The sequence below is a fragment of the Haemorhous mexicanus genome, chromosome 1 (assembly GCF_027477595.1).
Source record: "Haemorhous mexicanus isolate bHaeMex1 chromosome 1, bHaeMex1.pri, whole genome shotgun sequence".
Taxonomy (NCBI): Eukaryota; Metazoa; Chordata; class Aves; order Passeriformes; family Fringillidae; genus Haemorhous; species Haemorhous mexicanus.
This window is the reverse complement of record NC_082341.1, coordinates 15,469,389-15,484,911: the sequence shown is the minus strand read 5'-3', so window position 1 is coordinate 15,484,911 and position 15,523 is coordinate 15,469,389. Positions and strand designations below refer to the sequence as shown.

General features: G+C 43.4%; 1 protein-coding gene across 4 annotated transcripts in view; it reads left to right on the top strand.

The window, feature by feature from the left end:
• JCAD (junctional cadherin 5 associated) overlaps nucleotides 1–15,020 on the top strand; it is a 59,892-nt gene extending 44,872 nt beyond the window's left edge. For 2 of the 4 annotated variants that reach the window (XM_059840962.1, XM_059840972.1), the window contains 2 exons: nucleotides 5,489–9,138; nucleotides 13,116–15,020. In XM_059840962.1, the coding sequence (XP_059696945.1) occupies nucleotides 5,489–9,138; nucleotides 13,116–13,150 (3,685 nt within the window). In that variant the 3' untranslated portion in view covers nucleotides 13,151–15,020. Of the gene's footprint in view, nucleotides 1–5,488 lie in introns of all 4 variants that reach the window. The other 2 variants (XM_059840953.1, XM_059840945.1) reach the window with 1 other exon arrangement.
• The last annotated feature ends 503 nt before the right edge of the window (nucleotides 15,021–15,523 follow it).

Here is a 15,523-nt window from a genome sequence, read left to right as displayed (position 1 = left end):
GGCAAACACTGTCACCTTGGGAGCTTGTCCTCTTACAAAGACCTTCAGTAACATGTGGCAAAGCCATGTGTCCCCTTACTCCTGGGCTCGTCTGCTCTTTCCCTTCACATCTTTTCCCCTTGCAAGTCTGTTTGCCTGGAGCAGGAATGGCTGCTGGTTGCCAGTTAGGATAATGGGCAGGAAGAGATATGAGCCTTCTAAAGCAGTCATAGGACAGCAAGTCCTGGTGAAGGTCTCCAGGTGGAACCATCCATTCTAGAGAAGGAAGGACAGAACACAGATGTAAGGGTAATTGGGAGGGTCCTTTCTGGTGTGTTTTGGATGAAGTAAACTGGACAACAAAAAAAGTGAGGAAAGATACTGAAAAAGAATGCAAGGGAAGGTTTTGAAGCAGGGGAAGAGAGCATGCACTGGTGCTGAAGCTGATGCTCAGTTTAGTTGTGAAGAGGATCTTGCTGTGTGAAGCTGGAAGCTACCACAGCCCTGCTGCTCCTGCAGCCCGTTTGTCAGAGCCTCTGTGGAAGCACAGGGGTTTGGGAGGGCTGCTGCCTCCCTGCTTCCCATTCCTCTGGGTGCATCTGTGGGGGCTCACACATCTGCCCCACATCTTGGATATGGAAAAAATACCTGTAATTGCTGGCCCTGGCTAAATATCAAATAATGCTCTCTAACAGTTTAAACATCTCTTTCTAAATGCAAGGGGTGAGACCTGCCAGTCTACAGCATAGTTAAATCTTAATACTGATTTTTAAAAGTGGCTTTTCCACATAACATAGGGAACGCAACCCTGGAAATGGCTTTGTCACACTTTCATAAAAATAGAAATATTTTCTTGCTTTTACTGTTAAGCAAAATCTGATTCTCAGTGAGCCTACTGGGAACTGTCACAAGGGACTAGCAGCTGGAAAACCTTTGTATCATCCCTTCCTTGCCATGCCTGGGAGTGTGGAGTGCCTCTGGTTAGGTGCATGGCACAGCCATGGCCAGGCTGGGAAAGGAGGAGGGAGCTCTCCAGGCTGGATCCAGCGCCTCGTGTCAGCTCCTGAGCCCCTCCAGGTCCCCTCCCAAGTCACAAGGCTGCCATGTGCATGTGAGCTGCTCCAAAGCTGGGCCTGTGGTGGTCCAGGTGGGCGTGCTCAGGCTGGTGACAGGCGGGCCATGGTGAGCTCCAGCAGACGTTTTGATATCGCTCTTGGTTTCTGGGCTGCTCTGGGAAATCAGCTTCTGGTTCCCAGGCTGGGAAAGGGCTGCACACTGCAGAGACCTGGGCACAATTTGGGCCCAAAGAGAAGATGACCGCCCAGCGAGTTACCCTCTGGGCATGGCAGGCTTCCTGCCACCATTTCTGGGTGCTGCTTTCCCAGTTAGCACAGGGCAGGAGAGGGCCTGAGCAGGCTGTGTGTGTGTCCTTCAGGGATGGTGACAGTTCCACAGCAACCCTGAGCATGGCTTAGGCTCCTTGTCCAGGGAATTATCTACACCATACTCTTGTTTATACCACAGATGTAGAACTAATCATTTCCCATACACCACAGAAGTGGGTGATGTTGCCAGCCTCGTGGCTGCCTTTGCGGGCAGGTTTGCAGGGCTGGCGGTGTTTTGTGATGGCAGGGGATGTTGCTGTTGTCTCTGCTTATTGAAGTTGTTCTGCTAATCAGACCTTGTTGAGGAGGGTAGAGGCTTCATAGCCATTGCTCCTGCTGCTTGTGAGGGGAGAGTGGTGCCTCAGTGGTGTGGTGAAGTGGTGTTTGGCTCCATCCTATTGCTCTTCAGGCACAGTGTGAGGGAGCAGATGGTGGGAGGGCTCTCCTGGCTGTCCTTGCTTAACTGAGCATTTGGAGGCCACACGGTAAAGGTTTGGAAGAGGAGACAAGTAAAGAAATATGGGAAAGCTGATCCTATGGGTATAGATGAGAGTTCTTTTCACAGGAGAACTCCCTTCTGATTGTGTCCTAAGTAGAGAGAAGAAGCACTTTGCTTAGCTGTTTGTGTGGGAGGAACTGTTAGTAGCTAGCAAATTTAGTGATAAATAGATATCATTAATGAGATCACCTGCTGGAACAATTAGAAAACTATATTGGTATTTTCCAGTGCTGGGTCTCAGAATGTGTATGTGAGGATAGGATCTCAAAACAGAACAGAAACTGCCAGTGTCCAGAACAGCCCTCTGAAAATTTTTCCACCTTGCTGACTTTCTTAACAGTGCTCTCTGGCAAAGTCTGTGCCAGTGCCTACAGCTCATGCAGGATGAGCTGCTGAGTGCCCAACACCTTCCACTTGCACTCTCGCAGCCAGCAACAGGGACAGGCATTCCCTACATAGCCTTGCAGTGGCCTAATTCTGCAGGGTTTGGACTTGGATGCCTGTGCCATGCTACTTCACTTTTGGCCCCATTATTGCATCATGTGAGGTCCTGCTGGTCCAGTGTCACCCTAGGGGAAAAAGGCAGCTTCAATCCATGGCTCTGAGCAAGACAGCTCAGTGAACTGTGGTCATACAGCCAGTGCAGAGTAGACTTATGGCCTCATTTTTTGTAAAGGCCTAAAATTCACAGAAAGCTAGAAATAGTTTTGGGGGTTTTAAACAATTTTAATTAAACTAACTTTATATAGAATCAATTCAAAGCATTTTATGAGAGCAAATGTGATATTCATTAGAAGCAGGCCTGTTAGAAAAGAGTTCATAATGTTAAAACCCACCTCCTTGATCCCTTGGGACCACTCTGTTCCTGGGACTTAAATCTCCACAGTTAGTCCCATGGGACTGCTCCATCCTTGGCTCCATCCTCCTCCCGGCTGTCAGGCACATGGGAGCTGCTGTGTCTGGGTGTGCATTTCTTTGTGCATCAGCACCAGCACATCCTGGAGATACACAGAATTGTGTAGTGACAGAGTCAGAGATGAGCTGCTGCACAGAGGGGCTGTGAAGTCTTCTCTTTGGTGATATGCACCACCTGATCTTTGGTGAAGCTGCAGTGAAGCATTTTAAACTTGCAGTGGCTCTTGGAAGTTTCCCCTTCCAGCACTTCATTGACTGCAAGAGCCAGAAGGGCCACATGTCCAGGAGGGAGGCACTTTCTGCTGCAGCTGTGGCCTCAAGCAGGGTGGTTTGCTGTGCCTGCCTACCATGACTGCATGCAGGTGTGCAGGAGCTGCTCTCCATCACTGGGAGCAGAGGAGACTTCAGGATGGAGCTGCACTGGAAGGTCCTTGGAGCATCCTCTTCCCACCACATGGTGCAGTGTCATCTTCACAAGTTTACAGCGTCCCTGATAGAGGCTGGCCATGTAACCACTTCTAGTGCCTTAGCCAGGACTTAGAGAGACAGATACTGTCTGTCCTATGAGGAGATCTTAGCAAGGATCAGGTTTAAAATGCTCTAAATGCCTGCTTTTAAATGTCTTTTTTACAGTCTTGTTGCAGGGATGACACAGTACAGGTTACACGGTGGTTTGTATCATGTTCTGAAGTTCATTACTGGAGCCTAGTTATTAGCCTTTAAAAATAAATTTAATCTTTTAAACAGCTTTTAGAAAATGGAGGAGCCTTTTCTCCTTCTGTTGGAAAGGATTTTAGGTTACTTTGTGTGGGTTTTTTTAATGGTGAATTAAGCTTTGCAACATCACAGGAAATTTAAAAATCAGAATTTTTAGGTGTTTTTTTAAGAGATACTACCACTTAACCTGGAATCATCTCAAAGAAGTCTGATGGCCTGTGCTGAGTGAGATGTCAAACTAAATAATTCTAATGGTCTCTTCTGATCTTGGAATCTCCGACTGTACTTCCTGCAATTTCTGTAGACCCTTTTACAATGATGGATAAAATCAATCAGAAAGAGCAACCTGTTCATTTTCTCCTCACTCTTGCTGGACCCTGTTTCTCACCTCATTTTGTAAACACTGATACAAATGGTGCCACAGCAGTATGGGGATGAGATAAAAGGTAGAAAACAACATTTGTTCAGCTGTGTGATTCCACATGGAAGTTTTTGTTGTTACTACAGTCAGCTTCTGATAGAGGAGGTGTCCTGTTATATTTCATTAATTAATGGAGATGTCTATTCCTTCTTGGGGTTCAGCAATCAAACTGTATTTCATGCTTCAGAGGCAGAACATTTTGTTCAGAAGTTCAATCTTAATCCAATTGAATTAATGTGAACAAGATGCTCCTTATCCCAGTCTGGTTTTTAAACTTTTAGACTCACAGGATGAAAGTAATATACATAAAAGAAAATTGCTGTGGATCTGCATGGCTTAATTTTCATTCTGAATTTTGACTAGTATTATGTCTTCATAAAGTCCTATTTAAATAGATCATTTAAATAGATCATGGTTTTGGGAAAAAAAAGCCAGATGACACTGTTTATGTACCTTGGGGTGGAGGGAGGAGGAAGAAATTCTTGGATTCTATGTACATACTTGTCCTATTTCTGTCAATTTTGATTTTTCTTTCCAGTCTTATGCTGGTGGCAGCCACATAGTGTAAAGGCAGTTATATTGTTGGACACCTTAGGTACAAGAATAGCAGAATGCAATTCAAGTAGAAAATTAATTATTTATATAGAAGAGTACCAATTTTGTTCTGTAGAAATGTATGAAACAGTTTACAGTCTGTTCAGAACAGACAATGAACCTATTCTGTTCATGTAAATCTGTGTTCTGAATTTCTGATATGCAGTGTCTAATGTCTTTCATATTTCACTGATGGATTCTTTTATTTAAGAATTTTATACTTCTTTTGAGGTATTTTACATTTAAAATATTGGTTCTGTCTTATTCAGAACTGTGTTGATACATCACCATTGTTGTGACATGTGTCATTTAATCCAAAGCACCCTGAAGAAATTTTTTCCCTCAGAAAGATGAACAAGAATCAATTCAGGAACTGACATGTTTAATTTCAGCACTTTCACCAGGATGCAAATTGTGTTTCTTACAGACTAAATCTTATGAAATCATACGATATAGACATCTACCTATTCTCCCTACCTCTGCTTCTTGGAATCCTATTAAACTTGAATACCACAGTAGTCTCCTTGACATCTATAGATTTTAATTTTTCAGGATATAGAAGTAATTTAAGACAGTCACTTCTGGTTTTAGAATGGCATCTTAGAATCAGAGGCTGGCCTGGTTTGGAAGGGACCTTCAAGATCATCTAGTTCCAAGCCCCCTGCTGTGGGCAGGGAATTTTCTAATGTCCATCAAGGAGGGCTGTGCATGTTTGCACAGCAGGTAACTGTGTGCATTTGTCTCTCTTTCTAACATCTTTGCATAGCTAACAACCTGTCAGAAGAGCTTCTTTCCCTTCCTTTACCCATGTTAATTGACTGACTTTTAAATCCTCTCATTAAAATTGTCATCTGGTTGCAAATAGATTACACAAAACCCCATTGGCATAACTCATCATTTGACCTCCTAATGGCCTTACCCATGGCAGAAAGAACAGGCACCTGTGCACACTGCCTCTGACACTGCTTTTTTTTCCAGGGTTTATGACAGGCCTCATTTAGCATGGTCTTCCCAGCCCAAGACTGATAAAGATCTGGCCTACTGGAGAAGACGAGGACAGGACTTCAGTGTGCTACTGGGCTGTTCCCAGAAGGCCAGTGTGGAGATGAAAGGCCTGGCTGCAGCCCCAGGGGCACCCCGGCACCCCAAGGAGAATCAGCTGAAGGTGGGGACAGGTGCAGGGTATGTCAGAAGAAGCGGCTTGCAGGAAAGCTGCGAAGTGCCCAGCAACTGCAAATGGCAAAGTCTGGAAGTAGAGAGCTGGAACCAGCCAAAAAAGGTAGGGAGGCAAATGTCTGAGGGTGACAGGGAGAAGCTGCTTCAAGAGCTGTATTCGCTGACCCTGGGAGACAACGTCCTCAGCACCCAGAGCAGGGGGAAATCGCAGTCGTTGCCGAGGGTCCTTTCACCTGAGAGCATGAGGTGCGTGGAAATGCCCTCCCTGACCAACAACTCGCTCAGCGTCACTAAAACCCCCTCCTATTCCCCAAACAGACCGAGTGTGGAACCAGCCAAGCACCATGGAACAGGAGGCAATTTCCTTCCCCTGGTGAAGCCCAAGTATGGGAGACCTCTCAAGCCTCCATCCTATGAACTGCAGCGGCAGACACGGGCACCTGCCGAAACCGTGGGTTTCCAGGACCACTACCAGAAAGAGGAACCTATCTCCTACTTAGCCAAAGTCAATGAGCCAAGGCAAGATGCTGGCATTCCAGACTCTGGTTTGGAGCCCCCAGTGTATGTACCTCCTCCTTCTTACAAATCCCCATCTCACCAACACGTGACCCCACATTCCCCCAGTGAAGTGCCTAACACCAACACGTGCGCCAGCAGTGATCCACAGGGTCCTGCAGAGCGGGTTGTCCCCTGCCAACGACCAGCAATGAATACTTTTGAAGTGGGGGGTGACCCTTGCAAAGACAATCATTCTCCTCATGGGAAGCAAAGCCATGCAAGGCGCCCTGCTGACCACCTGCGTTCCATTCAGTATATTCCCTTCGATGATCCTCGGATACGACACATTAAAATTGCACCACTGGAAGGTCTGCAGGGCAACTCTAACCACACTGAAAATGCATGTAGTCCCAGTTCTGGTGCTTTGCAAGGGAGAAATCTTGAAGTGCAGTACAACAGTGCCTTTGTGGATGCATCAAACTTGTCCAGTTCTGCGAAGGGAGAAAGAACTTCCGACAGCTCCACCCATAGCAACAGATGGTTGGCACCATCCATCCGAGATCAGGAAAACTGTGCCTTGCCGGACCAAAGAGACAATTGTAGAGCAACTAATCACAGCCCCCGTAACGCAGCCAGCACAGACTACACAAAAGGCAAACTTTCTGTAAGAAATTCACATATGGACAACACCTGTGAGACTGTTACGAAAGTGAAAAAGTTTGAACCTGGAACTGGGATGCAGAGCAAAAAGAGTTCAAAGAAAAAAATGAATGAAACTATATTTTGTTTGGTCTCCATCCCAGTTAAATCAGAATCCAATCTGCCAGATACAGATAGGAACAACAACATAACTCAGAGCCCTGATAAGAATAGGTTTGATAACAATGGAGCTTTGCAAGAACAAAGTCTCTTAAGTATGTCTTCAACAGACTTGGAGTTACAAGCGCTTACAGGAAGCATGACCAGTAAAAATGAGTTACAAAAACAAGAGCTGTGGAGACCAGAAGAGTTCAAACAAATGAATGACCTCAGATTTATTCAGCCTACAAAACACAGAGAGCTCAAATATTCTGGCTCCTGGCCAGGTGATCAGTACAAAGACCAGCAGACTCAGACAAGTTTCTCTGAAGAATCTGAGAGCCCAGAATTTTTCCATGGTACAAAGCCTGGGAAGCCTGATAGTAGCAAACAGCTATCTCCAAAATTCCCGGGATGTACAACATCCACAATGGGGGCAAAACAGACAGGGTCACCTTCTGATGAGAGAGGCTGCAGACAGAGCAGTTACAGTATGAAGGGCCAGACTCACTTCAGCCAGTCCAGCAACAGTGCATTTTCTAGGACTGGCACCTCAGTCCTTCAGTCTCCCTCCCCAAAAGCCCACCAGAGCCAGCCTGTGCCTGTCCAAGAGAGGGAAAATGGCCTTCTTTCCAAGGGAGATGTAGTTAAGGGAGAACCAGGTGCTCCCTGCAACAGTACGGAACCGTTTGGGCAGTTCCTGTTGAAACCTGTAAGTCGCCGTCCCTGGGATGCAATAAGTGAGCTAGAAAGTTTTAACAAGGAGCTGCAGGGGCAGGAGGAGAGCTCAAGCAGTGAAGAAGATTTGGAAAGTGCTGCAGTTCCTCTGCAGGCAAGTGCCTTTATGCAGAGAAGGGAGTCCCGAAATGAGAAATCAAGCCAGGAGCCAAAACGTGGTGGGAAATCAGAAATGGTTGTGCCAGAGGTGCCTGTAATTAGGTCAGGAAGGGTTAAAAGTAAGTCTGAAAGTTGGAGCATGGGGACAGAGTATGGTGGCGAGCCAAGATGTGGTGGCTCTCAAGGCTCCTCAAAGCCAGGAGGGAGCAGTGAAGGAGTCAGGCCAGCAGATGGAAGACTGATAACAGAAATGGGGATGAGGGAAGCCAAGAGCAGAACAAGCAAACAGCCAGTTCATGAGGGTCCTGTCAAAAGAGTTTTGTCCAGTAGCCCAAGTAGTTCATGTCACAGTAATCCTTTCAATAACCCTGTCTTTCAGGAGATGAATGAAGACCAAAATTACCTAGACTTTGTTAAACTGAGCAAAGCTGCAACTCCCACAAATGATAGGGTATTAGAGAGAGGGTCAGTAGTACGCTTGTCACTAACAAAGAGGAACCACAGGTGCTCTGAGCCAGATTTGAGGTCAGTGGGACTTGATGTGGCCCCAGAACATGGTGCTAACAACTCTGATCACTCTTCGGATGCAAACGCAGTGGAAATCCCTGTGAATGAGTCATTGCAGGCAAGAGCTGCAAGAATTTTAGGTATAGATATAGCAGTGGAGTCTCTCCTTCCAGATGACCATGTTGGACCCCACCCAGGGACTAGCCCTTCAAATGGTGCTCAGGACTTTAAGTCATCAACAACAGGGAGTACAGCAAGTAACAAAGAAGGAAAAAAAGAAGATTCTTATGAAGGCAGACGAAAGTGTGGCTGGACAGAGAGTGCTCTCTTTGTCAGAGCAGGAGGGCGATCTTTATACCCTATTGAAAGCCAGGCCACTCTCCAGGAAGCCAGCGCTAAACCACTGGTGACTGAGCAAGTTCTTGAACAACCTGTGAGTCCCAGCCAAACTGAGGACCAAAACTTGGTTTGCAAGTCAGCTGCTTATCAGCATTCAGAGAAGAGAGTGAGGAGCACCTCTAAAGTGATAGAGACGCTCCAAGGCAAGCTCACGTCTCCACCCAGCCGGACTGCCATGGATCGCTTGGTGCGAATGAAAGAAGTTGACTCTGTGTCGCGCATGAGACGCCTGAGCATTAAGAGCGCAGACTCGGGAGAGGAGGTGGATGAGGAGAAGCTGTCAAAGGTATCAGAGGAGAGAGGAAGCAAACTGGCAAGCTCAGGGGCTGTTTCCAAGCGTGTTATCTCTCTCAGTGAAAATGGATGTTTAGGTGGAATGGACAAGAAGAAGATCGACAGAGATTTTTCGTTAGGTAAGAGCCTGTTATGGGAGATCCAGATGGGTACTCGTTTCTTATGTAATGGGCATGATCAGTTTGCTTATGCCCACGTAATGCTGCTCAAATAGTAACAGGCTGTAGGTGGTACTATCCTCATCTGGGAGCCACCCACTTTGCTCTCCTTGTGGAAAAGATGAGTGTTCTCTGGTCCCATTTTAGGAATTGTTACTTTAAAACTCACTTGTGATACAGAAACTCATTCACAGAGACTGGAGTGCTCCCTAAGGTCTTATCTCTGTCTAATTGTTTCAGGGAATGGCCAGGCTAAAACAGTGGAGTTCAAAGACAGTCACTCTAATGCCAGTGTTTGGGAACATGTGGTCATTTAATCATAGCTGTTCCTTGAATGCCATTTTTTTCCTTCTCTAATACTTAAGTAGACACATACTATATCATAGTTCAGAAGAAACTAAAAATAAAAATCTGATGTTCTTCTATGAAGCCTCTGGGAAATGGCTGTATATAGGGGCCTGGAAATTCTCTCTCTCGCATATTTTCCAGATCAGATGTTGAGAATCACTATTAACCCCAGGATAAATGGAAAGTTGACTTTTTCAGTGAACACCTTTTTTTTTTTTTTTTTTTTTTTTTTAACTATTTTTTGGTGTTTCTCATCTCTCTCTAAAACATATAAACTTGTGTAGTCCATCCCCAAAGTAAAATGAGCAGTTCCCTCTCTGAAACAGTTTTCATTTGGCATTTTTTTTAACAACTGAAAATCAGTTGTTGCTATAGACCTGTGTAAAGGGATAAATTTCCCAGGCCACCTGCCTAGTCCATTAAATAAATTGGAGTGAGCAAACATAGAGTGTGAAAGCTGTTAAATTAGTATTAATCTCCTCCTTCCTTTTTCCATTCTTTCTGTTACAGTTGACACTTTGCCTTGAAATCTGCTCAGGTTATTCATTTAACCTTATTGATAAAAATCTATTCACAGTTTTCCAGTACAGAGGGACTGAAATTAAATGAGGTATACTTTAAACTGGATTTATGCAATTCCAGCTGAAAAGAAATGTTCTAAGTATTGACTCCCCCAGCCTTGAAGCCCTTTTCTCCATGTCTTTTTCTGTATCCCACATCTTTGTCTCTTTCTGCTCTGAACTGTATTTCTCCAGACCAGATTTTTCAAACAGACTGATTCAGCTTTCTTGTACCCATCAGGTCTAGTCTGCCCCACATGCATTTCATATGCTTTCCTCCCTTGGGGTTTCTGCTGGAGTGAAGAAAATAACTGTTGTGGTGACATGACTTCAGGGATGTATCAAAACAGATTGTGTGCGTTTTATTGGAGAGTTATTCTGCAGTAAATTAGGTCTAAATTTATCCCTCTTGCTGACAATGCCAGGCTTATATTCTGCAGTGTGTTCCCACTGCAGCAGCTCCCTCACAGCCATAACAGCCCTCCCCATGTTTGGATGGCATGAATGTCCCTTCCTGCTGTGCATGTCCAGGGTGACACACATGGGATAGGCAGGTGGCTTCTGGCCTCTTCCCATCCAAAGAGACCCTGATTTGTTGCTGGCCCCAAAAGCTTCACCTTACAGAGGGACTATAGATTCATGTTTGTAAAAAGGCCTGATGTTGTGTCTTCCTCTTTTAAATCTCACTCCAATTTTCACAATAGCTCATTGGTACCATTGAAATGAGAATTGAGAATACCCAAATGAGAATTAATCCTGGAAAACCATTGTATTGTTGCTTTCAAAGAGTAAATATTCCATTCTAAAAGGCCACTCTATTTGGAGCAAGGTAGGGTGATGTTAGTCTTATAACTGCAGACTGGGCCTGTCACAGAGGCTGCAGCCCTTAGCAGAAACAGGCTTTCACATGTATAATGTGGCTTGGCAGGCGAACAGTCATCTCAGAGTAAGAGCCCTGCCAAAACTGAGTGCAAGAAGCTCATCTTACTATGCAAATACTGCCATTAGGAGAACATCTCTAAGTGTTCCCAAATGCATTGGATGTCTTTTCTCCTTTGCTGTTGGAAGACATGAGTCTGCTAATCTGGCTTTGTTTCTGTAGAGAGCATTTCAAATGAGCTTAACCGAATGTTGAATAAGCATTTCTGTGTCAGTGCTAGAACTCCAATGTCTGTTGCTCTCAAAAGGGTGACCTGGCCTGTCAGTCTGGCACTTTTGTGTCCTTTAGGTTTAGGTGCTGAGGACGTGGGTAAGCTTTCAGGGAATATACTGAGCCATGCAGAGGCTCCATGTCTTGTGGCCTTGTTTTCTTCCTTCCTCCCCACCCCTGTCCTGCCACTCCCTGAAATTTTGTGGGGAATTCTGTTAATGTGAATGTGTCTGGCCTTAGGAAAATCAGGTTTCTGAAATGTAAATCCATTTTTATTCTTAGGTCAGCCTGTCACAGAACACTTCAGAATTTTATGTTCTAACACTTTAGATGGCAAAATATTTACCATAAAAAAAAAAAAGTTACTGCTTTAGAGGCATCTTTGTACACTATCAGTGTACTATCAGCTTAAAAAGATGCTGCATTATCCTAGAGCACACTAGCCCTCAAAAACTTTATTTCTGTTGATTTTTTGCATTCATGTGGTGTCTGTTTGGAAATACCAGAAAAGGCTTAGCAGAAATCATAGGTGTTGCTGGCACAGACTCCTTTCTTGGCTGGACTAGCAGCTCAAGGAGGGTGGGCAAGAGAAGTGATAAAAGATTCTGCAACACAAATCCACCCACTGGGGCCAAATCCAGAAGTCCTTTCTTAGCCAGTTCCCCCTTGACGTGAGTGTGGATGTAGCAGATGGACACTTGCACATAGGAGCAAAAATTTCCCTGGAGGATTTTTATGCTTTTTATGTTTGAATAAAGACATTCACTCACATCAACACAAAAGTCCTGAGGATGAATGTTTTACTCCAAAGTGTGATATTTGTGTGTGGAATTATTTTCATGCTCAGCTGTTTAAATGTGAGTGCAGTGGGAGTACAGCCTACGGGAGGGACGTTTAAGGTTAGCACAGATACTCAGGTTGTGTAAGAGCAGAAGCAGCACGCGGCAGCGCGGCTGCAGTGCCGGTTTGTCTGGGCCCCTCTGCGCCTGCAGACTCCTCCCTAGGTAGCCCTGGCTCCTTCATGCCATGACCATGCACATCAAGGGCAAGCCAGGTGTCTGCATGATGGCATTGGGCAGGCAGAGCTCACAGGGCAAAGCCTTTTCGTTGCTATCCTGTCCCAGAGGGACAAGGGTGAAGTAAAAGGTTCATGCCTGCTCACTACATGGCCAGCAGTGGGATAAATCCAATTAAGAAATCTGATAGAAGAGTGTCCTCAGGGATTTGGGAAAAGGAAAACCAACTTGTGGTATGTCCTGTGAACTGGCAGGAGGGAGGCTGGAAGTGAAGAGTGTTAGCAAGCCATTCCAGTGCTTTAGTGAGTAAGGCTGAAACATGAGCTGCAGTTTTGCACACTGAAGCAAGACAGACTAACCATAGTGATGCAATGCAGCTGTACTTTCCTATTTTCTGTTGAATTAATCTGAAATGAAGGATTTTCAATCAAATGAAAAGACCCTGATGACTGCGTGGCATAATCACTCCTTCAGCCTGCCTTACACACCCTGCTAGGATGCTTAAAGCATTTGCTGGTCCTTAGTGTTCAGTACAAGGGGGAGCAAATCTTATGTCTTTTTCTTCCTGTCAAAGCACCTGAAAACTGGAAGTAATCACTTAGCATTCAGTGTGCTTATTCCTACCTACCCAAGGCCTTCCCAAATTCTATCTTCATGCATGTGGTCAGAGTTGTTCCTGAATTATGCTGGTAAAAACACAGAAATTGGGTCATGAATGCGATATGTATCTTTAATGCAGCAAGCTTTATCAGCTTCTCTTTTTTTAAACAAAAACTAGGGAAAAAATTTGTTGTTTCCACAGCTAGAAATATTGAATAGATTTCACAGTACATTATTAATAGAGTTTTCTTGGTTTTTTTCCAGATACATATGACCCCACCAAAGTTGAAAAGGTGTGAGATTAATGAAGAGGAGAATAGAGAAATTTCTGCTCTACTAAGAATGTTTCACTGATATTTTTCTGGGTGCTTTTTGTTTGGTTTTTGTTCTTTAACATTTGGAAATTATCTCCATTTGTGATGTTCATGGTGTACTGATAATGCCTTTACCACTGCCACTAGGAATTAGCTATTCATGTCTGAAACTGTTGCGGAGACCACAGGAAGATGACTTCTACGTTGGAACCATCTGGCTTTGTAGTGTTTTTAAGACAATACCTACCATTAGCAAAGAGTTTTCATCTGAACTTTATTTCAGTCTTTAGCAAGGATAATGAAATGCATCAAGTGAGGTGTTACATTGGTGTAAATGTAAATGTGGGAAATTTGTGAAATTATTTTTAAAAGAATGTGAATCTATAAGCTAAACTTCTAAGTATCTACATTCTAAACTTTGTTTAACTTAAGGGATTTTTGGCCATAAGTAGAAAGTGCTGCTGCACTGTGTGGGGAAAGGAATGGGAAAGAATCGTAGCAAAGACTGATTGTGAAATTCTCTCTGACTTCCAGAGTTTGAATTTACTTGGATTAAATACTTACTTGCCACCTATAAAGAAGAAAAACAAAACCCAAAAGCTTCTAAAAGATGGAAGACTTTTGTAGTACAGTGTACAGAACATGTAATTATAGTATCTGGCAACTATGTTTCAAACCAATGCAAAGTATACCACTGGCTGTTTTGCACTCAGTATTACCTGTTTTTGTTTTGCTGTTTAGAAATTCTTTATATGAAAGAATAGTAGCTGGTTTAAAATAGCCCATTTTAACAAAGTAACTATATTTCTTGTTACAGAATACTATCTATTTTTCTACGATGTAAACAATTGCTAACAAGTGGCAAGTATAAAGAAGTATTATTATTATTATTATAATTATTATAATTATATTTTAAGAAGACTTATTCCTCTGAGTGAAGGTGCCCCAAGCAGATTTCACTTATATATCTTAATGCACACACCATATTGCCACTTACTTGGTAGTGCTACTTTATTTTGCTCTGAAAAAAAAGTCATCCATCTATCTATCTATCTATCTATCTATCTATCTATCTATCTATCTATCTATCTATCTATCTATCTATCCATCTACCACAGGGTAATTTCTAATTTTCCCCACTCAACCCTTTGATCATTCTTTTTGGAGCCACTTTCTGAAGCACACTGAGAACTCTCCAGGCTGGTGCTGCTGCCATTCCATTCCAGGGACGCTGATCACCAAAAAGTGGGTTTGGATCTTTGTCCCAGTGTTGCCAAGTGGCTCAGATAAAATACTTGCTTGCTTTCTTATACTTTGTTCCCTTTTACAGATTATGAGTTTGGATTAGGCCAGTGCACAAAAGTAAGCAAAACTGGGTTCTTCTTCCCTGAAGTCACCAGGTGTTGCTGGGGAGAAGTTCGGGTGTCTTTTTGATGGCATTTAAATACATGGCTTTAAATATATTTTATCTGCACACACAAATGCATGAATTACAGAATTTATAATAAAGCCTATGCATTCTGCCCTTTGATCCTGAATTAGCCTGCTAATTATCTGTGTCTTAAAAGCCTTTATGTCCATTCCTGTAAGTTTTTTGTAAGTACCTGTGTACTAACATTTTTCTGATGACTTGTTCATGTACTTCAGCAGTCTATTCTATTGGCCTTCTCTGGGTTTTAGCATAATTTTATTTTTTAAAATCTTGTAATTTCTTGAAATATTTTTTCCTAAGTCTGTAATTTGGAAAGAACGATCGGGAAAAACACTCATCCTGTGTTTTGGCAGCAAGAGTTTCTTGTCTGTAACACATGATTCTGTTACATATGGACTATTTAAAGCTTGCTTGAAAAGAAAATGTGGTGTATGTTTTTTTTTATTAACTCTTGCACATGCTGTGTAGCAATACTTGTTGACAAACTGTTCCTACCACTCTTACTATATTCACCTCTCTTCATCACCATCTAGGACATCCGGGGATTGTAAATAGCTGCTAAACATGTTTCTCCCCCCAGTGCCTCCCCACCTGAATTCTGCCCATAAAAAACAGTTCTGAAAGAACTTCATCCACTCTATCTTCCTACTAACCAGTGAAGCTGAGATGCATAGCAATTAATTGAAAGTTTTAGTTTAACCTTGATTGCAGAAGAACTGTAAATTGTCCCGTAGAAGCATTCCTATTACTTTCTGTTTATGTCTACATGGAACAGAAGTTTTCTGTGCATTTTATTTTCTTCTGATAGGAATAGGTTTATTGATTCTGCAATGCATCTGTTTCATCAGTCATGTCAAGTAATTACTTTTCCAAAGCACACAAACATCCAAGATCTTAAAAAAAAAAAAAGAAGAGAAAGAGGCAAC